The following is a 23,012-nucleotide window of genomic DNA, read 5'->3' as shown; positions in this document are numbered from 1 at the left end:
ATATTTAATTAAGTGGTATGTAGGGCCATCTATGAATCTTCACTCAAACTAATAATATTTCATTAAATGCTATACATGTTAGTTTGAGTTGTTATTCATAGATGGACTATATGCCACTTAATTAAATATTAATAGTTTGGATGTGTATCCATAGGTGGCACTATATACCACTTTATTAAATCTTATTAGTTTGAACTGTATTACATAGATAGCAGCATATAACACTTAATGAAATCTTATTAGTTTGAGCTGTATTTCATAGATGGCATTACATACCACTTAAGTTGCAATTTTTTATCTCCAATTTCGATAAAACTCAGTATATAAGGTAATTTTGATCCAAAAAGTACAAAAATCGGATGCATTTCCATCTTTTATGGTTTTAGACCGTGAATCATTGGGTAACTGGTTGGATTGTTTGGAATTTAGCGTTAGTCGAAAAAGACTAACCTATTATAGCCAATAAAACTGGGAATGAGTTTTATAAACAACCAATGTTTTATGCAATGGTTCATGTATCCAAATTTATACCATCAAATTTATTTCAAATTGGAAATCGAGCAAAATTACCGAGAAATTTATTCAATTTGACAATAGAGCGGCAAGTAGACTATACATTTATAAGGGATAATTATTTTCGATATCCGTGTTTTAGCCGATATGAAACATTTTGAAAAATTACTTTTTGATATGTGCTCCATCTTTGAACAATATTGTTGATTAAAAAATTGCAATCATACAATGACATTACAATTACAACACGTATGTTGTAGATTGATTCATAATACAAATTTGTGTGTCATAAAATACGTATTGTCAAGAAAATTTAACATCATTTTAAATTCAATGAAATTTTTCTAAATAATTACATACAAATCATTTGGTTCTTATCAAAAACTCTGTAATCAATAAATTACATACAGTACCTATTTAAATATCATCTGTTAATGAGTTTATTCACTGCAACAATATGATTTGGTTTGAAGGTTCTATAGCAAATGCGGTTCAAACTTCAAAATCAAAAAATGCTATTTTTGTCGTGTACGTGGAAGGTAATTTAATATCAAAAATACAACAAATCAATCGATTGTTATCTCTAAATCATTGTAAATTTCAACAGGTAAAGATGAAAATTCAAACAAGATGACTGAAATGATCAATCACCCCGATGCCAGTTCAAAGTTAGAATCGGATAATTTTGTTGCCGTGAAGCTTGAAGCCGGGTCTGAATCATATAATCAATTTGTTCAAATTTGTATCCTTTTCATCAATGATTTATCAATGTAGCTGTGACCAAATGTCAAATGAAATATCGAAATTATTTTAGTGTTACAAACAATTTTTTCCTTTATTACAAAATAATAGATCAATTAGTTCCCGTACCGTCACTCTTCTTTATTGGTAAAAATGGTGCTCCCATTGAAGTTATTCCACAACATTTAGAAAACGGTGAATTTTTATCGAAAATAGAAAAAATTATGGAATCTGCTTCACTTTCTAGTACTCCTACGCCACAAGGTACAGAAATAGGATAATTTATCTACGTTCTAATTAAATCCCCAATCAGTTTTTGAAGAAATTATTATGTTTTCTGAATTTTTGTATACACGATTATAAATAAAATTTCCATAATATTCGTTTGTTTTCTTCGAATTGGATAATTTTTCGATTTTTTTTCGTTTTTCGAATCATTTAAATAACACAGTATTGAAAATGTGGTTGATTTATGCTCTTTTTCTCGTAATTTATTCACGCTTGAAGGAAGGTTCGACTTTCCAATATTGAGAAGTTTTCAATTCGATTGAAAGTTTTCGCAAACATGTCAGAAGAAATTGTGGCTAGTAGTAGAAGTATTTTGTGTATCCAGTGCTTATTAAAAATTGAACAAATTTTACACTTTAGATTCCTAGCGTACAACTTCTGGTTTTTTATAGTCTATACACGGTATACCTTTTGCTAATTCTACGATTATAGCACTGTATTTTATTTTATCAAGTTTTCGAAGTATAGTCGGAGAAATTCTTGTATTAGATTCCTCACATGACGCTATTTAACCTCACAAAGTAGTATATTTATTTTGGAAAAAATAGAGACTACTGAATATGAAAATATTTTTATCTCTATACATTTTGTCATTAAACCGGTTTCGAAATCGGTTATTCATTTTTTAGTGATCAATTTTGATCTCCCGCTCGCCGGATAAACATTATTGAAAAATGGTTTTGGTGCCAATACCTACATAGACTGCTACCAAAAAACGGTAGAAAGCAAAAAAAGTTACCGATTAGATCATCGTTAAGATTGTGTACATGTGCTCCATATGTCTTGCTAGGGACAATTGCTAGGTACCAAGCGTTTCTCGACTCCTGAAAATTTTTAATTGTGCTCCTAAGTTCCAAATTGATGAATATTCGTTTTGTTTTAATACCTTGGCTCTGCGGACTATGTACAAAACATCCACAATCATAATTTAGTTTCCCTTTAATAAAATAAGAGCTTTGACTACAGACCGTAAATCTAACTAAACCGTAAATAACTATTATCATTTTTTTAAATGGGTAATTAATTCATCAGGGTCTAAAAGCGTCTAATTTTACTTCTAACCTTACTCATATTTTTCTTGAAATCTGTGTTTGTTGTATACTATGCGAAGGTATATACAATAAAACCTTTAGGATGCGTAAAGATCGCATTTGGATCACTGTAATATTCGAATATGTTCATTACGGGACAACCTGTATACAAAATTGTATGATTGTATATTTTAATTTTAAAACTTAAAAAAAGATGTTTAATTGCAGCAATGGCGTCTACATCGTCGTCGAATTTAATCAACTCGGAAAAACAAGCCACGGCATCGGCTATTGTGGAACAAACAAGTAATCAACCAAAACCAGTCAAATCTGAAAAAGAATCAAGTCCAGAAATCAAGCCTGAAACTCCAAAGCCTACAGTGAATGAAGTTAGTTCAGTAGATAAAATAGAAAGAGCTAAACAACTTATCGAAGAAAAACGAGAAAAGAAACGCATTGAAGAGGAAGAAGAACAACGTAAAAAAGAGATGGAGCGTCGCAAAATGGGTCAAGAAATTCAAAAAATGCGGCGTCAACAACAAGATGAAGAAAGAAAACAAATACGGGAAGAAATATTACGAGAAAAAAATGAAGAATTGGCAGCAAGACAAAAAATTTTAGCACAAATTGAACAAGATAAACAAGAGCGTGCTAAAAAATTCAATCAACCCAATCAATCATGTGAAGCGACATCCCCTCCCGTAGAACCACCAAGAAGTATTCCTAGAGATACTAATTCAGCACGTTTACAATTTCGTTTTGCAGACGGTACAAGTCATACAAAAGACTTTTTACCCACGAATACTTTAGAAGAAGTTCGTAGTTATGTACAACAAAATTTAAATTTACCCTATCGTAATTTTGACCTATCAACTACATTCCCTCGTCGACAATTCTCTGTTGAAGATAATAATAGAACTTTAGCTGATTTAGAATTAATTCCAAATGCAGTTATTTTAGTTGTACCAGTAACAGGACATGCTGTTACACCTGCTTCTCCTGTACCCGGAATGCTTTCATCACTTATTTGGTTTCTACTTTCTCCAATTGTAGGAATATACAATTTTGTTCAAACTAGATTTGATAATTGGCGAAATCCCCGACCAGCTCCTTTTAAGAGACCTTCCGAAGACAATGCACCTGGTGGATCAAATGGACCATCGTAAGTATTTTTTTAATAAAATAATACCAACCAATATATTTTACCCAGACGCAGAGAAGTCAAGGCTTCATTAAACGGCAATGTGATGAACAAGATTGAAAAAAAAATTACAAAACCAAACCAGGTTGTGGTTTGGCGCGCTTGAAATTGATTTATTATTATTTTCTTTCTCACTTTTTTTTATAATTAGGGTTCAAATAAAAAATGATTCTATAATTAAAGTACACGGATCTTCTTGATATTTTGTATAGAGTCATAATTGTTAATTGCGAGTAAATTTTCTTAGTAACATTTCGCCAACTTATAAAAAAGAAGGGTAGTTTACCAAAAATAAAAATAGTGATTTCAAGTTTTGTTTTTATAGTAGTTGCCTCTATCCGGGGACACTCTATATAATAGTTCATTTTTAAACAAAAGTTTGCAATAAAAGGTTTTTAATGTTCAGATATCCAAAACGTCGTAATCCACCAGATTCAACTGTGATCCGACGACAAGGTAACATTCATCGTTTAGGTGATCGGAAAGAGGATAGTGATGATGACAATAATACATGGAATGGTAATTCAACCCAACAAATGTAGTCGTCATATTTTATATAAGATTGATAATTTTAGTGATAACAATAAAAAAAAAAAAACTGAAACATCAAATTTAAATTATATTTATTATATAGTTTTTTCTTTAAACTTCTCAACACTTTACCTAAAAGAGAGTATGTATTTTTTTGAGATTAAATAAACTTATTACAACTTAATATTATTTTTCTTTATTTTCGTTAAATCGATGTTTGTTTTATCGCTAAAATCATTTGACGCAATACACACCAAAATTATTTCCAGTCTTCGAACCAATTTTTTCGGAAACGAAAGTGTCTGACTGATTGTATTGGTCTTATTTTGACTGTAAATTCGATCATGATTTGTGTCTATAAGTACTCTTTGAAAATTCACTATAAGTACTACACATTAAGTACTATTTATTTTGCCTTTTGACGCATTTTCTCACGGAGACACTTTAATGCAGTTACAAAGTTTATTAACAACCTGTTCTTTTGGGATAAACTCGTGATAGATCAAAAGGATTAATATCAAGAAAAATTGATTATCTATTTTGAAATAACTAAGTCTTTTCGATTTTAGTTCTATGAGCAACTACAATGTATTACATGGAAGTCATATCAAAATGAATGTAATCTAACATGTACGAAGAGATCTGTTTTGCGGTAATGTTTTTAAAAACTAAAGTGAATAACAAAATACTGTCTATCAAATCTTATTACAACCACCCCGAAATTGGGGCAAAAATCAAAATTTATTTATAAATGAATAGTATTAAACTAAAACTCCTGGAGTACAAATATATGGCAATAGGATATTGCTGCCGCTGTGGATAGATAAATGCCAGTTGGTAATGTTTCGGTATACTTTTTGAAATAAATAAAAAAACAAGCATTTAGAATATAGAAATAATAGAAATTTAATAAATAAAATATAAAATACAATTAAAAATCGTTTCGTTAATATAACGTAATTTAAACTTTATATTCATCTGCCATAAGCGTTACTTTTCGTTCATGATTACTTAACCACTGAGTCATTTGTCTACTTGTGGTAGTTCTCCTTCGTACATAGTTGATCACAAGACGCAACCATTCGGTTTTGGTGTAACTTCTGGTTTTCTCACATGTCGGTAAAAATGATGATATTAGTAACATCCAACCTTCCGAAACAGTTGGATAACTATGAACGGCTTTTTGTGCTATACGTAAAGCTTTAGTGAAGTTTCCATTTAGCATTTCAGCTAAACTTACGAGGCATAGAATCTGTAAAAAATAAGAATTATCAATGGCTAGCAATCTAAGTAAATAGAAAACTGAGAGACCACCCAAACTTCAAATTACTTCCAACATAAAAGGAAACACTTATACTTACTTTTGAAATGTCAATTATTGATCGACCAAGTGAAATTGCAGCCATAGCACATCTTGATGCAGCATCTGTAGATTGATCTAATCGTAACAATAATCTTGATAATGATAGCCATAAATTGGCTTCTTTGGGATGTTTATGTACATCATGACATAGATAACTCTTTGCTTTGGTAGGTTCATCCTAAAAAATTGTTAAATCTAATTATTTATTTCACACAACGTAACGACTTTTGTTCGAAAAATTGTATCAAAAACTAACAGGAAAGCTGGAATTGAAACTAAATCATTAAAATATCGATATAAGAGAAAGGAGTAATTTATACCCTACAATTAGAGTACACAGTTGCGGATTTAAAAAAATCTGGGAGGACATTTCTTCAAGACACTACCAAGAGACAATTGAGTGTAGCCCTTCCATCATTTTTTAAATGGATACAATAAACTCACTTGTATAATATAATTAAATGTCCATAAATCAGCAATATCACTTAAGTAATCAGCATCATTGATATAAGCATTCAATTCTTTTAAAACTAAATGTGCTAATTTAATATCACCATGTAATAATCCTAAAGCACAAGCTGCAAATAAACCAGGAATTGATGGCGGGTCCAATTCAATACTGTAATAATAAACAATTTGTTAAAAAAAAACGGTAAGTAATAGTTCAAATATTCGTCTATAACTAATTTCCATATAATATTACCATTGAAAAAGTAATGTCTTTGCATCGTCAGGCCCTTGAAACATGTATGCCATTGTAGACATTGCAACCAAAACATGAGACTTATTATTATCATCAGGAGCCAACCATTCCAAAGCACTTTCATATGTCTCATAAGACTCTTCATGCATTTCAGCTAAACAAAATTTAATAAAAAATTAAATTTGAATGTACCTTTTTTATCTCAAGAAGAAAATCTATTAAAATTTAAGGAACAATACTAACAAATGTTTTCGATTTGAATTTTTAACATTACCTTTGAAATACGCCAATGCTAATCCAACGCCAGATAAGAAACTAGCTTCGGACACTTGCTTATAATAATCAATCGCCTCTGTATATTTACCAAGCTTTACTAAAACTTGACCTAAATTAGTTAAAACCATGTCTTTATGATCTGAATCGATATATTCTAATGATTTTTTGTATGCATATTCGGCACTTTGATGTAATTTTTGACGTTCTTTCAATACACCCAACATATTCCAAGCGCATGCATTTTCAGGATATTTTTCTAAAAACGAATCCAAAAATTTTAGCAAAAATATTGTATTATGTAATTCTGGCATGTTATGTCCATGGGTGGCATTGTAAATAAAAACTCAAAGATAAATTTTTGGTTAAGAATGATCGAGAAGTCACTACCACAGAGGATAGATATATGTTACGACAATTATATGAGATTTTACGAAACCCATTCTTATTTAATGTAAAGTATTTTACCTGTGTACCATTCTATCACATCGGTTGCTACTGGTATTGCATGCATATTTTTTATGCTGTATAATTCATTAGCTCGTGGTCCAACCGATATTAAAGTTGAACAAACCCAATGTGCATAGCCTAATCCACCTTGAGCATGTTCAGGCCCAATTTGTGCACAATGTCTGAATAAATCCATGGCATCTTCATGTCCAAGTGATTCTGCTATTAAAGCCTAAAAATATCCATTTTAAGCTAATTGTTGTTTTTACATTTTCTTGTAAATCTATTATATATATGTCGTCCAAGCGATATACAAATATTCGATTTCGATCGTCAATAAAAAGATTCGATTCTATTAGCTAACTATATTAAAATTCCTACACACACTATCTATATCGAATTTTTGTAGATTATCGCATTTATTAACTGATTTAGATATTTAAAAAAATTAATAACGAATATATATATATATAAATAAAAAATTACCTGTCCAATCCAACTTTGTACATAACCAGGATCAGATCTTTGGGCGTTAGTAAATGCTTCATTTGCTAACTTTAAGTCACCTAACATTAAATATAAAGTTCCTAAATTGGTCCAAGCGGCAGCATTATTCTTGTCTAATAAAATACATTTAATGAATGCATGTTGTGCTAATTTTAATTGTTTCAATTCAACGGCAACTATCCCTAAAAGATTCCAATGTTGCCATAGTTGTTGTTTCGATGTAACACAATGTTTCGATGCAATTAAGGCACGTTCTTGTAATTTCTTTTTTTCTGTTTTATCCTCAATATATTTCGATTTTGTGAAATAGTTTGATGATATGTCATGCCATATTAAGGCATGAGAATTTGATAAATTTAATGCTTTGCAATATGATCTAAAAGAAAATTGTATAATTAATTTAGATGCTCCAAAAGTCTGAAAATGGACAATTTTTAAGCTAGAAAAACTTTCAATATCGCCATTTTCAATTTCGATCTTACAGATATATTACAAACATTTTGCCATGCATTTGTTTCAGGGGAATGTTTAAGGGGAAACTAAATTTTAGAAATAAGGGGAATGAAATTTTAGAAATTTCTTTTACAATCTTCAGTTGTTGTTCAGAAATTTATTTTACAATTTCATTATTATTGCACGTATTTACGTGAATTACATAGAAAAATTTATTTAATTTCCAAATATTTTTCTACTTTATCGAGAAAAACTTTTTTTCGATCCTGGAAGTATTTCAGCCACCTAAATATTAATCAAACTCAATCAAAAATTACAATTACGGCTAAAACAATCATATTGCTGCTGTACTTATTTGAAAAAAATTAATGATAATAAAACATACAGTTGAGACATTTTAAGTTAGCTAAAAATAAACATTGAGAGAACGTTAAAAATAAATGGTTACCTTGTAGCTAGATCGAATAATTCCATACGATGAATAATAGCAAGATTATTTTTCGAATCAGTGGTAATCAAAGATGAAATCACATAAACATAACAATATTTCTCCGGTAATTTGGCAGCAAAATGACAGCAATCTGCCAAGATTTTCCACAAGCATGATAAATCTGTTCGTTGTTTTAAAGCTCTAAAAATTAAATCTGTTAGAAAATAAAACTAAGCTGTAAATTTTAGAAGCATTTTACGAGAGAAGTGAAACAAGAAGTGAAAATTTATAGAAAGTTAAACTACTCGACCTATATTTTCATAAAAAATTATCAAAAAGCATTTCTGTTTTTCATGAAAAAGGTCCATTCATGTGAAAGTCAATTAAATAAAAAAAGGATTTTACAAAAAATTATTTCAAATTTTATATTACAATGTAACACTATCGATTCCAAGTTGAATATTGTCCCTTGCACATCCAATTAACTGATCATGATATTTTGATTTAGCCATTGATAAACAGGTTTCTGCTAATCCTTTCAATGCTGGCACATAATTTGCATTATTTCTTAAAATTAATTGATATTGTTCCTTAGAATTTGTATATTGACCAATTAAATGTTTAATTGAAGCACTTTGCAATAATGGATATAAGGAATCCGTGTTTAACTCAGCAGCTCTTTGAAATGATTTCATAGCAGCTGTATAGGCACCACGTGCTAGATATGCATCACCTAAGGCTTCCCAAGCATGGCTGTAACAAATATTAAAAATATATCATTTGTATTTTATTTCAAGTAGTCTTATTTATAAGCGGTTGCCACTAAAATTAGCCGTTGGTAATTATCAAGTGGCAAAATAATTATAATTTTCTATGTATACAGTGACTCATAATGATCGCATTCACGTGTACGTGTTCAAAGATTGTTTTATATCTATGGGTGACAGAAAAAGTACGCTTTTATTAGTTAAAAAATTTACCTGTCTTTGGGATCTAATCGAATAACACTGCGAAGTTTATTAATGGCCTCATTATAATTTCCTTGCTCCAAATAATGTACCCCTAATTGAATCCAAGCCCATTTACATCGCTTATCCAATCCTTTAACAGTTACGCTTTCTAATAATAGTTGATTTTCGACCTAAATATAATATCGAAATTTAATAATTTATTTATCGTTACGAGTAATATCACCTAGAAATATTTACCCAATTTTTTTGCTCCCTATAAATGTTGCTCAGTCCAATACCAGCTACATCACATTTTGGATTGGTTTTAAATGCTTTTTGATAACAACGCCGTGCTTTATCCTTATCATTTATTTCTAAATAGTAATTACCCAATTTTACAAAACATAAATAACGATTGGGGTCAAGTTTTGCAGCCTAAAAAATAGGGAAATGATTAATTGGAATATATAAGCCTTCACAAACATTTTTTCTGCGAGAAATGCGTATGCTTTCAAGAGTCAACAACGAATGCGCATCCCAGTGGCAAAGACTTGGTGGAAGCCGTGGGAAAGCCTGTAGTCTGTTATATTCTCCTGATCCCGTTATGCTTGTGTTTAATACTCTTTCTTTCAGATAAGTGCAGTATATTTTGACGCACATAAATATATGGGCTTTCCTGCAAGAAAGAGTAAGAACCATTAAAAGAAAATTACCTCTAAATATGACATTAAACTTTCTTTATAATTTTTTCTAATCCAATGAATATCGCCGATTTCCAAAAGGATTTCTGCGTTATCTCGTTTTTCATAACTTTGTAGCAATTTTAAAACTTCATCTAGTTTATTTTCTTGTTTCAATTTTATCGATTCAATCAAATACACATCTGGATGATTTTCATGAGATGATTTAATAATTTTCAATTGTTTTTCAGCTTCTTCATATCGATTTAAAAGCATTAATGCACGAGCATACGATATTAATACAGTAAAATCTGGTTCAGAATCTTGAAGAATCTAAAAATTTAAATTCATATTCATTTATTTTATTGTTCTCCAGAGCGGTGTTAACTTACTTCCTGACATATTTTCACAGCATTTTCTAATTTTTCAACATTAAGACACTGCCGACTAAGTGCTTCACACAATAAAGTTTTACATAATTTCAATAAATTTGAATTCGAATTATTTAAATTTGAAATAAGTTGAAGTGCTTTTTCAGCTGCTTCTTCCACTTCATTAAAGCAATATAATTTATAATTACATTTTGCCATTAATATCCATGAATGCATTGATCCACGTATCGAAGTAACTGCAAACATACATAAAATGGCCAATTAACATTTTGAGCAAAACAAGAAGCTGGCGTAAGCAATCGGTAAAAATAACCTTTTCACTAATTACAAAACATCGATTATAGATTTGATTTTGGAGAAATATTTTGTGAAAATGGATAAAAATGAAGTTTATTTTATTAATTACTTACGCGTATTTAAAACTTCACGACATTCTGAATACTTTTCTTCACCATATAATAAAACAGCTTTAGCTAATAACGCCATTGTGGATTCTTTATTAAGTTCTAATAATTTTGCAATATAAATTATAATTTGTTCATTATTTATTTCCAAATCATTATTTTCAATTATTAATTCTGTGTACACTTTGCATATCCATTCTAATGGATAAACTTCTGATGAATACACTGAATTCATCGCAATTGCTTCGGTTATGAGTCGATTAAATGCTTTATTTTTATATAGGAGTTTCAAATATCGTTTATAATAATCTATAGTTACCGTTGATTTACATTTAACGACAGATGATAAGGCATTTTCATACTGAAAGAAAAAATAAAACTTAATGGGCATTTTAATACAGGAAAACAAAAAGTTATGCTTGCATTGTGCCGGATCAAACGCTCCCCAAATAAAAAAATCCGATTCATAAATAGGAAATTCAATTACTTATGTATTCCAATCGGTTTCGATTCAATGAAATGGAAATTCCTAAATCGAACTTTTTTTATGGTCTCTATATCCACTTACAATAGTATTTAAACTTGTTGGAACATTTGTTAGCTGAGTTAGTAATAAGGCAACATGTTCCCAAATAATATTACATTTTTCTGGTGAAGACTCTTCTTTTAATGTTTCTTCATGTAAAAATTTAACAACATTTTCAACTTCATTTTGATGTTGTAAAGTCACTGTTACAAGTTTATCACAAAATTCAGCATATTTTTTCAAATCGCTACGAAAAATTAGCTCGAAATTAAAATTATTTTCAATGAAAAAATTACAATATTGAACTTACGTTTCAATTATTAACAGTTGTCTATACACTTCGATTAAATCTTTGTTACTTTCACCCGTTTCTTTTTCATAATAATTTGCCAAACCTTGCCATGCCAATGGTTGAGTTGGACTTAATTGTGCTGCTTTGCGAAATGCAAATGGTGCTTGGTCTTTAGGTCCAACTTCTTGAAGGGATACACCAAGTAATACCAACGCCACATAATTCTCTTTTTCAGTACGTAGTATATTCTATAACAAAAAGAATGTGTGTAATATTTTCAGTAAGTCGAAAATTTTGACTTTTTGATTCTCAAATATTCGACTTGGAAGTGAAATTAAAAGAATTTAATCCGGAAACATCATTCTATCCTCAGTCCAAGTTCGAGTCCCAAAGTAAAAATCAAACAAGTGTAAAAAAGAAACTCTAGCATGATGAATCAGAATCTTTAAATCAAGTTCACCAAGTGGGTTAATTACTGTTAGAAAATTAGTATGTCGTCTCAAATTCGCCAGTCCGTGACTAATTAAAAATTAAAAAAATGTATCATGGTTCTAAAAGTTTGATGAATAGAGAATATGCACGAAGTTTTTTTCTCATTTCTTAACAAAATATGAAAATGTCGTAAAAGAGATGTCAAAAAGTGTAATTACAATTAAAACCGGACTAGAACTACGGATAATGTAAGTATTTAAAACTACCAATTAGACATAGAAATCCTACAGATACTGTGGACGTCAGAGGCTACTACGGCCATATACTACCACAGCTACTCCATGCCAAATTCTGTGTTACTAGAAAGAGATACAAACAAATCTTTGGTGCCTTTTATCTTGGTTGTTTATAAATTTATTCAAAAAATAATTTTTCTCTGCTGTTTTTTATATAAATGAGCTTTTAGTAAATTTAAAAAAATGCATATTTTCTATTGCACGGGCGAAATAGACCCATTAGTTGGACCATAAAAGTTTTTGATTTGTAGCAGACGAAAGAAAAAAACTACTTTTTAAAAAAAAAATAATTTTATTTAAGCCCTTTTGTATTCAATGTATACAGAGTGTTTAAATTATTAACCATGTTAGTTGTTTGTCTCTTGTTTTATTAAAATCTTTAAAAATATAATACAACATTATTATTGATGGTTTAATCAATAAAAAATGTAATCAAAAGGGTAAACAAAAGCATAGAAAAGGAACAGTAGAGGAAAAATATATTTTAAATGGGTTTTTTCGCAAAATAATTAATGAGGTTAAATTGAGATAATAAACTTATAACTGTGATTTTATGAATTTTTATCATACTAACAAATAACTTTTGATCATTAGAGCTCCATTACTAAAGGCATATTTCCCCTTCATTATATATTTCTTATTAATTTTGTAACAATGAAATACCTACATAAAAGAGCAGTATTAAACTGTCGAGCTTAATTTTTAGAGGCTGTAAAGCTGTTCAAAGCCATAAAAACCGCGAAGAAAATAATATTTCAAAAGCAAAAAGGAAGAAGGGCAGCTGGGAAGTTGACAAATATGTAAAAGAGACATTCTTGGTACTAACTCAATCTACATCTTTTTTTCTTTGGGTAAGGAATCAAATCTTGTTGATATTTAGATACGTCTTCTTATCAACATTAAAGCCTATGGCTTTAATTCAAAAGTACAACTATGGCTTAATATCGAACTAAACTTTTAACATATTATTAAGAAAATGTATTTTACGCGTAAACTACCTTAACTTATTCATCGTTTTTATAAAAACCAGTTTTTGCATATCATAAAAAAGAAGAAAACAAATCATAATAGTTTTAAGTTCAATAACAAAAAAAAAGTTTTTATAAGTTCAATAAACACTCAACTACTACGAACCAATAAAAGTATGCAACAAATTTACTGCACTTTTCTGATTTAACATTTAAAAAAAGTTATTATAAAATGCAATGTTTAAAAGTATTTACTGTTCTGAGTATTCTGTTGAGTATTTGTTTGTTAATTAATGCTAAATGTGTAGAAAATGAAAAAGAAAAAAATAATTTGGAATGCACTTTTGATGATTTAAAAGAGGTGAACAACCAAAGAAATAAGGTGAATATTTTTCAATTTATAACAAAATTAGTTATTTAAACCGTGAAATTGAAGTTATTCGTTAATTTTATCTGAATTCATACTCCAACAATCGATTGAGAAACATGAGAAACATTTTCTTATACATTAAAATTTTTTCAGGATAAATACAGAATATTAAAAATACAAGGTTTACAAACAAAAAAATTCGATACAACATTAGATTATCCATCAATAACACGACTTCACATCACACAATCACGACAATTAGAAGAAATCGAACCAGATGTTTTATCAAATTTAGAAGCATTAATATACTTAACTATTGATTTCACCAAATTACGTATAATCAAAGAAAAATCATTTAATAATTTACATCAGTTAAAAGAATTAAATTTAGAATCAAATCAAATTAAAAAAATTGAACGAGATGCATTTGAAACGTTAAGTGATTTAATCTTCTTAGATTTATCACACAATAAACTCAAAAAACTTGAATCAGGTATATTTGATAATTTGAGTAATTTACAAAAATTGAAATTACACTCAAATGAAATTACTCAATTACCAACGGATTTACTTTTAAATCTTTTTAATTTAAAAGAATTTTATTTATCATATAACAAATTAAAAACCGTTGCTGATGATACATTTAAATCAACACCGTTTATACAGGCTGCAACTTATAAAACATCTGACTCACCTTTGGAATTAATCGATTTGTCTGGTAGTAACATCGAAAAAATAACCGCAAAATCATTTCTACATTTACCAAATTTAAAAACATTAGATTTACATCAAAATCAAATTAAAGATATTGATCCGAAAGCGTTTGTAGAATTAAAGAATTTACAAACTTTACACTTAAGTGTCAATTCATTTGGTTCAAAAATCAATCAAATTGATTTTTCAAATTTAAAGAAACTCACGAAATTAAATTTGTCGTTTTGTAAGATAAAACATTTTGATGGTAAAACAATAAAAGCGTTAAAAAAATTAAATTCGTTTGAAATTAGCTTTAATGAATTAAAAGAAATTCCATTAAATATGTTTAATTATACAAAACATTTAAAAGAATTGTTAATAGCGGGGAATCAAATTAAGTTAATTACATCAAGTACTTTCGATAATTTAAAAGAATTGCGGACATTAGCATTAGATTCAAATCAAATTGAAGATATTGAAAGTGGTGCCTTTTTACAATTAAAAAGTTTAATAAAATTAAATTTATCGAGAAATAAATTGAAAGATATAAAGGTTGGTACATTTGATTCTGTGCACAGTAGTGGTACCACCAGTGATTCAGTTGATGTTACGTCGCGATTACTTGAACTTAATTTAAGTTTTAATCAAATATCTAGTCTTAATACAGCAGCGTTTGATCCGCTGAGAAATTTAATTACACTTAACTTAGTTGCAAATGGAATTAAAAAAATACCAGATAACTTTTTTAGGCGAATGACTAAGTTACAAATATTAGATCTTGGGTATAATAAAATAAAAACGTTACCAGAAAATGTATTTTCACCTTTGGGTAATAGTTTAGTTGAATTGCAATTAAGTACAAATGAATTTGAATACATTAAAGCGGTGGTTTTTGAACCACTTGAAAAATTAGAAACGTTAAACTTAAAAAAAAATCAATTAAAAGTACTCGATGTAGAAACTTTTAATTTGCCGTCTTTACGAATCGTGAATTTACATTCAAATCGTTTAACGTATTTGCCACCAAATTTATTGCATGGTGATAATTGTATTGTTGAGAATTTTTCAGTTTATTTTAATCGATTAACATTTGTTGAGAATGCATTTTTCGAAAATACACATTTAAAACAGTTCAGTTTTGGACGTAATCCATTTATTTGCAAATGTTTAGATGAAATGATAAATGTATTAAAATCACAACGAATTCAATACTACGCGCAAGAATTGCAAGGTGGAGCGCCATCTTGTGTTATTACACAGAATAATACATGCATACATGATTTAAGTAATTCTGAGGAAATATTTAAACAGTATAATATTATTTTACAGCAGTATCCAGTAATGTGCACTAATCCAGATTTATGTTAACGCAACGCTTTTTTCATTTAATAATTCATTCTTATTAAGATCAAAAGTTCGTTTTAAAATAATTTTTCCAATAAATCTTAAGGTAAGGAATTTAAGTCATTTAAATTGATGTGAGAACTATTTCTTATGTTAAGCTAGTTTCAGTCTTGGTTTATGGCTTAGAACACTGCAAGTTCCATTCTAAACCTTTGAAATAGTTACCAGCAAAGATTATCCATACCGATTTCTCACTGGAAAATGAACTCTTTCTAATGTTGATTGCCGGCACGAGTGCCTTTAATGAATGACTAAATATTCTTTAGGAAAGATTTTGTTGGAATTTTTCGATTAATCTAGGTATGTAAAATCACGTCATATTCTTATTTTGAGAATAAAACTAGTTGACCTTGCAACAAACGTAAGTTTTATTTTAATAGTTCGCAAAAAAAAATGTTTAAGTAATGCCTTCTAATTAAAAAAATTTAAGGAATTTAGTTTTAATATCGAATAATTTTGTATCATATAAAAAAGTAATTCAAATAAAGAATTTAAACATCAATTACATCTATTTTAATTCTGTACACTTTTTCCCTTAAAAAAAATCATTAAAATTCCATACAAAAAAGAAGTAAAACTACATTCATATGGATCTAATTTTTTATCAAAATCAATTTGGAGGAGTTTTACAGATGCGCAAAGAATTATCACGTCGAAACAACACTACATACAAAATTTCAGCTGATTCATTTCAATGATTTTGAGAATTTTCTAGACAAAAATTGTAAAAATTAAAATATTTTGTGCCTCTTACCACCAACAAACAAAAAATTCCAGCGAAGCTAGCAAATAAAAACTAGTTTTACATAAATCATTGCTCATTTGGTGGCTAACGTAGAATGTGGAAAAAGATAAGTTTGGAATATCGCATCATCATGCATTTTGAATCAAAGCCACCTCACGTTTTAAGTAACGGCTGAATTCACAATTAATCAGATGTTGAGTTAACAGAATCGATAAATAATTTAGTTATAAATTAACCAATAACATGCTAATTTTCGAACTTACCTTACATAGTTTCAATGAGGTTTTGTAATCTTTATTTTTAATTGCTTCTCTTGCTTCTTTCAAAAGAGCTTTAGACATCTTAGACTAGAAAACAATCGGCATAAAATTAAAATAAATAAAACATTTTCACACTTAAATCAAATGATTGTTTTCTAACCTATAAGTATAAAGCGGCCGGATAAGTATTGTAATATTTTTTATGAAATAAAGTATATATAAATAAACAAAATTATTCGTCACTTTTATATTTTCTTCAACAAAACTTCTTTAAAACGATGTTTTCATTCAAGATTCTTTATAAATCGAAATCAGAAATGTCAATTTATTTGACAAACAGATGATTTAAATATAGACCAACAATGCATACAGACATATATAAATATAGACCAACAATATATGTACTTAATTTTTAGTCATTCAAAAATTAACGTTTCTTGTATGTAATGTAGCAAAATAGACAATATTGAATGAAATATATGAAAGTTCTTTTAAATTATATTTCATTACACTTTTCTGTATTTATTTTGATTTACTAAGCAATCGGAAAAGCAATTTTTGGGTATTTTATTAGTCTATAATCTGTATGTCTATAATATAGACGGATTCGATCTAATATGTAATAGAAAATATTATAAAAATACCAAATAACTCTAGATTATACACTTAAGTGATTATATCAGAAATCGGAATGTAAAATCAGAAACAGAGAATATTTTACCGATATAGTTTCTGATCAGAAATCAGAATAGATCATAGAATAATATAACCTAACAAAAAATTAATGACCACGCTCAATAAGGTGAGCATGAAGGTTATAGAACAGGAGAAAGATCGCTATGTACTAAAGCATTAGCGTACCTGTCCCTAAAAATTTGTAGAATTTATAGTTAATTTTTAAGCCACCAGCCGCGCTGTCATCAAGAAGTAGTATCTGTGAAGTTAGCTGTTGTTGTTAGCATAATGTACAAATTGATATATCATTTGAAATTAGCGCACAACAGCCCGCTGTTATTGATACTACGTATTGATCGCAGCGCCTCACTTATTTTATCCATATTTCGGGGACAATATTTTCTATAGCGATCGTTCTCCTGCCTATATGCTTCATGAAGGTGAGTATGGAAAGTTATTTTTGAGGTGAAAGTCCGTGGGTGAAAGGTAAAAAATTGCATTCACGCATTTGTTATTAGAATTTTTATTTTTGAATAATTTATACGAAATGATTCAATGAAATAAATGTGAATTGGGAATCTAACAGAATCTAACTATCCTTACTAGCCTAATAGACAAATCTTAATTTAGAATGAATCTAATATATAAAATTCACGTGTCACAGTTTTCGTTGCCATACTCCTCCGAAACGGCTTGACCGATTTTGATGAAATTTTGTGTGCATATTGGGTAGGCCTGAGAATCGGCCAACATCTATTTTTCATCCCCCTAAATGTTAGGGGTAGTCCACCCCTAAATTTTTTTTTTTATTTTTTAGACAAAATTTTTAATTTCTCTTTTTTTATGATACAACATACAAAAATACATACAATCCTCAATTTTCACCCTTCTACGATCAACCCTTATTTTTTAATAGCCATTTTAGTAATTTAATCATTTTTCCTCTCCGGTCGAAAACTGATCAATCGTCATTTAATTAGTTATCCCCGCCAGATGTCTACAGGTGTCACTTCTGACCCAGTAAACAGCAAGGAGTAGGGATGAAAACGAAGCCGGTCCCCTTTCTTTCTTACTCCCTACACAGTTGTCGGCCATCATTATTGTTTATGCATCAAGTGTAGTAGTAACGTTGACAATTATTATTCTCAGTGTAACTCTCATATTAACTTTTAATCATTCCTATTTTATCAATAATAATAATTAAATTATCAATTTTGAGTGTATTTTTCACGATTACTTAATCAAGTGATTTTATAACCTCAAAAGTACTCAACACGTGACACGAGCTTTCAATAACAACGGATTTTGTGTTGTAAGTATACTTTTTTTTATTTATATCGAAAATGTTGTTGATCTTATAAAAATGTAATTTTAATTTAATTTTATTAAAAAAATGTAATTGAACAATTAAGATTTTCACAGTTTCCAAAAAATCAATCATTATGAATCTTTATTTTGAAATGTCAATGGAAATATTGGTTGTATGAAAAAAGTATAAGAGACAATGTTTTCATAAAATTTAATTTTTTACTTTTGTTTGAAATTTTTTCCCATAAAACTTATATTTTTGTTATAATTTCATAAATTAAAACTAATCATTTCAAAACTGCGGCAAAAATCCTGGCCCTAATTATACTTTTAACATTTTGCATCATTAAATAATTTAATTAATTCTATTTATGTATGTTTTGTACAGTGAGCAATGCCAAGAAAACGCAAAGGGGCTGATTTGAGCCGCAGTACAAGCAAAGCTCGAAACATGCGAAATAGCAGATCCGAAAGAACAGAAGAACAAATCCAGCAACAAAATACTGATTGGGTGGTGACAATTATACGTGGCATGCTCTCGAGTGGGTAAACCATCCAGTTTGTTTGTGTTAGCTAAGGATGGACTAACAAAAAATATTGTTCACGCTATAGCATTAAGAGATTGATATTGTTTAATAGTGTTACTGTCGTAATTGTTTAATTATTAATGATATATAATTTTAAGGAATAAATTATAATACCTTAAAAATAATGTTTGCCTTTTGTTATTTTTATATTCCCTCATCGTTCACAGCGCTTCATGCTTATTTCACGCATATACCACATTCTTACATACATACAATATACACATTCTAACATACATACATACTTACAATAAGTAAGCTATTTTTTGTCTACACTAGAAATTACTAGGAAATTATTTATATGGCAAAACAACGTTTGCCGGGTCAGCTAGTAATTAATAAAAACAAACTTGATGTAACACGAGCTGAACAAAATAATTTAAATCATTCTCCTCATATATCATAGAATATATAACCTTACGGATCATATATTCAATTCTAATTCCAGAAAATTGTCAAGGATATAAGGACATATCAAAGAAATTTAATTTTATATTTTTCTAGAATATTATTTATTAATTTTTTTTTTATAATTTTTTTATACAGCATTAATCATACTGTTGAAATTCTTTTTAGTTCACAAAACACAAATTTTTAAAATGTGAAAATAATTGCAATTATTTTGAAATATAATTCGAAGATACTGCCACAACATTAGACTGGAGGTCTACCGACAAAAACATGGTTCTAAGGTAAATATTATTTAAATTGTGTGAGAATTCTTAACCGAAGAACTTTGAAAATTAATACCTATCTCAAAATAATGTCAGTAGGCCGACAGACTATATTCTTAACATTTATTGCTAATGTAATAAAAAATTAATGGTATAAATTCAATTTTATCAAATGAAATCACAAAGTACAGCTAGTTTTTTCGTCAATTAGACATAAATAATTTATGATAATTTTCATAAATTTATTTTCTTTAATTTTCAACCTTTACCTTTAGTAAGAATTTTGATCTAAGTTTTTGCATTTTTCATCTAAAAAGAGCTCCCTTTTTAAAATTTTATTGTTAGATCAAATTCTATGAATCTATCAATTTTTAATTATTGATTACAAATAGTGTAAAAATAATAATAATTAATCAATTTTTTGATTAAGTATATTTGAGTACGATTTTGACAAAAATCATAATTATATATAATTTATTATTATATCGATTGAGGTAGATTTTGTATGTTTGACAAATCAGTCTTTATATTTATCAGTCTTAATTTACAATCAGTCTATAATCGAGCACACGCATTCGTGAGATTTCTTTTTAAGGTAGAAATTTCGTTTAAAGATTAATATTTATTAATTTCAAAAGTCGCCACAAACAATTATTATTAAAAGTTATGCGTGTACCCAATTAAATGAAATTATTCTTTTTAAAATTTATAAATTAAAGCACCAATAATTGTTTTTACTTTAAAAAGGATAATTCCAATTATTTTAATAAATTTATTTATACTTTTATAAAAACACCTTATTATCTATAATAATATAAATTATCTATTGCATATAAATTTTATTTTGTATACTTATTTTATTACTAAATTTGTTATTTTACTAGAATACTAAAAATTTATCTAAGCTTCATTTTGAATTCAAAAATCGACCATCCACCTTAATTAGTCTGTATTCAATAAGACTGTACTTAAAGAAATTCTGAAACTTATTTTTTATCCTTAGACATAAATTTGTTTAGTGACGAAAATAATGGTAACTCTGTTTTTGGAAGGACGATTTTGAATCTTCTTTAAAGTAGTTAAACCATTTTACAGAATATTAATGAAACCCACACCCTAATTTAGAATACTTTTATACTAATTACTACAATTTTTAAACTTAAAAAAGCCTTTTCTATAATTACATAATAATCGTGTAAAGCAGTCGTTAAATAAGACTGTGAGGTAGTCAGAGGTTTGTATACCGAAGAGTTAAACATCGTAAGAGTATCGTAGACCAAAGGTATCTAGAGTTGAGCATAGACTTATAATAAACTAGACCAAATTAAATTAAAATAGCACCTTCATACAGATTGGTATCAGTCTATATTACATCGTGACCCATAGTTATTTAATTATTTGCATAAAGTAATTAAGAATTCAAAAACAGTTAACAACTAATTTTACGACGCTAACGAGGCGAGATAATGTATGTTCATAAAAATACTTGTAAATTTAAATGAACAATTCCAGCCTACAGTTGGGGGAAATTTTCTTACAACATTTAACATACAATCAAATTTTTTAATTAACGGAATTTATGATAGCGACACATATCGTATGTATGGCCTATTATAGAATTGGCTTAAAAAGTTAAACGTATTTTAATACTAACGAATTTTGCCTTAATTAAACTTTCTTTATGTATTGCGGCCGACTATAAATTACTTAAACGAATATTAAGAGAATTAAGTCTAACGCACAGCGAAATATTATAATGAATAAATTTATCTTCTTATTAAAATAATAAACAAATGAAAATTTGATTAAAATGTTTATAAAACCAACATTGACTTAAGATTGTTTTTAATTGCATTTAGTATACCTTTACTTATATTCTGTAACTATTTATCGATGAGCGTCAGTAATAGATATAAAGATATTGCTGTTATAACATAAATTATTAAAATAAACAGCACCGTCTGAATTTAAACTTCAAGACGTTAGCTAATCTTAAAGGGAAAACCATGACTGTCGGTAAATAGTTAAAAAAATCCGGTCACTGGTATATTTTTTAGAATTGTATATAAAAAAAGGATATTTTTCAATTACAGATATAGAATGATAAATGATATTGGGAGAACCGTAAACGTTATACGTCAACCCTTTCGCAAAGTTACAGCTCTTTACGGAGAATACAATATTTGATGATGTCTTCTGATAAAATTTTAACTTTAACATATCAGTAAGTGTGGTACAAGTATTCATTGCGTACAGAACAAAATTTATCCCCACCTCGCTAAAATATTTAATATAATTCTCATTTAATTCATTTTATTAGTAAGATAAAAAAATGTTTAATATTATTTATTTAATATTCCATTATCTTTAGTTGTATCTAATTTAATAATTTTATCATTCATGTAAAAGTATTGCCTAAATTTTGTATTGAATCGGAATTATTTTTAATAGAGTGAGGTTGAAAATTTGCCACTTCTGGCGTTAACTATGTTTTGTACCCAATGAATATTTAAAGCTTAATAATTAATATATTTAATGCATATATACAGTTCTAAAAAATATATGCTGTTTATCTATTAAAAAGAACTTTTCTTAAAGTAAAGCTCGAAACATTCATATTATAAATGCTCTATTTCACTGGATTATTAGTTTTAAAAAAACTTTTTTTTTAATCTCACTACTGCTTCACATAAAACATTTCTTTAAACTAAAATAAAAAATGAATAATTTACAATTATTCATTTATAAAAAGTAGGAACCGTATTAAATTGTTGCACTTTTTCGTTGCAAATTACTAGATTAATTATTTTCAATATACAATTTTATAGTTATTAACTTAAGACAATTGACTATTTAATAGAATCTAAATTTT

The 23,012-nt window shown here is 28.3% G+C and overlaps 3 protein-coding genes and 1 long non-coding RNA gene across 4 annotated transcripts; 3 read left to right on the top strand and 1 right to left on the bottom strand.

Moving 5' to 3' along the window:
* Positions 1–786: 786 nt before the first annotated feature.
* Positions 787–4,489, top strand: LOC123301497 (UBX domain-containing protein 4). Its single transcript, XM_044884259.1, has 5 exons — positions 787–1,052; positions 1,121–1,255; positions 1,366–1,518; positions 2,802–3,735; positions 4,181–4,489. Exons 1-5 carry the CDS (start codon positions 971–973, stop codon positions 4,314–4,316), a joined length of 1,440 nt encoding a protein of 479 aa, XP_044740194.1. The 5' UTR covers positions 787–970; the 3' UTR covers positions 4,317–4,489.
* Positions 4,490–5,252: 763 nt separating this feature from the next.
* On the bottom strand, positions 5,253–17,275 carry LOC123301081 (tetratricopeptide repeat protein 37). The gene is made up of 18 exons (XM_044883811.1): positions 17,270–17,275; positions 16,903–16,986; positions 11,747–11,976; positions 11,479–11,683; positions 10,917–11,271; positions 10,507–10,742; positions 10,148–10,447; positions 9,693–9,869; positions 9,465–9,625; positions 8,917–9,237; positions 8,503–8,685; positions 7,581–7,977; positions 7,113–7,326; positions 6,646–6,903; positions 6,372–6,525; positions 6,113–6,287; positions 5,667–5,846; positions 5,253–5,557 (listed from the first exon to the last, which is right to left on the bottom strand). The coding sequence occupies exons 1-18, from the start codon at positions 17,273–17,275 to the stop codon at positions 5,267–5,269; spliced, it is 3,927 nt and encodes a 1,308-aa protein (XP_044739746.1). The 3' UTR covers positions 5,253–5,266.
* Positions 13,575–16,300, top strand: LOC123301492 (leucine-rich repeats and immunoglobulin-like domains protein 1). The gene is made up of 2 exons (XM_044884251.1): positions 13,575–13,806; positions 13,948–16,300. The coding sequence occupies exons 1-2, from the start codon at positions 13,657–13,659 to the stop codon at positions 15,856–15,858; spliced, it is 2,061 nt and encodes a 686-aa protein (XP_044740186.1). The 5' UTR covers positions 13,575–13,656; the 3' UTR covers positions 15,859–16,300.
* A 344-nt stretch (positions 17,276–17,619) lies between the features above and the next one.
* LOC123301515 lies at positions 17,620–22,413 on the top strand. The gene is made up of 3 exons (XR_006535437.1): positions 17,620–17,701; positions 20,043–20,158; positions 22,234–22,413. It is a non-coding gene; the product is annotated as an uncharacterized LOC123301515 (long non-coding RNA).
* Positions 22,414–23,012: the final 599 nt, after the last annotated feature.

The sequence above is a fragment of the Chrysoperla carnea genome, chromosome 5 (assembly GCF_905475395.1).
Source record: "Chrysoperla carnea chromosome 5, inChrCarn1.1, whole genome shotgun sequence".
NCBI lineage: Eukaryota > Metazoa > Arthropoda > Insecta > Neuroptera > Chrysopidae > Chrysoperla > Chrysoperla carnea.
This window is presented reverse-complemented; position numbering and strand designations above follow the sequence as displayed.

Bases quoted from the DNA above. Each gene is read 5' to 3' on its own strand.
- LOC123301497 (XM_044884259.1), top strand. From the start codon at position 971: ATGATTTGGTTTGAAGGTTCTATAGCAAATGCGGTTCAAACTTCAAAA. The intron at 1,053-1,120 runs GTAATTTAATAT...AAATTTCAACAG, and splicing joins TTTTGTCGTGTACGTGGAAG to GTAAAGATGAAAATTCAAAC. The intron at 1,519-2,801 runs GTACAGAAATAG...GTTTAATTGCAG, and splicing joins TAGTACTCCTACGCCACAAG to CAATGGCGTCTACATCGTCG.
- LOC123301492 (XM_044884251.1), top strand. From the start codon at position 13,657: ATGCAATGTTTAAAAGTATTTACTGTTCTGAGTATTCTGTTGAGTATT. The intron at 13,807-13,947 runs GTGAATATTTTT...AAATTTTTTCAG, and splicing joins TGAACAACCAAAGAAATAAG to GATAAATACAGAATATTAAA.
- LOC123301081 (XM_044883811.1), bottom strand. The intron at 10,448-10,506 runs GTAAGTTAACAC...TTAAATTTTTAG, and splicing joins CTGTGAAAATATGTCAGGAA to ATTCTTCAAGATTCTGAACC. The intron at 9,870-10,147 runs GTAATTTTCTTT...CCTATTTTTTAG, and splicing joins GTTTAATGTCATATTTAGAG to GCTGCAAAACTTGACCCCAA.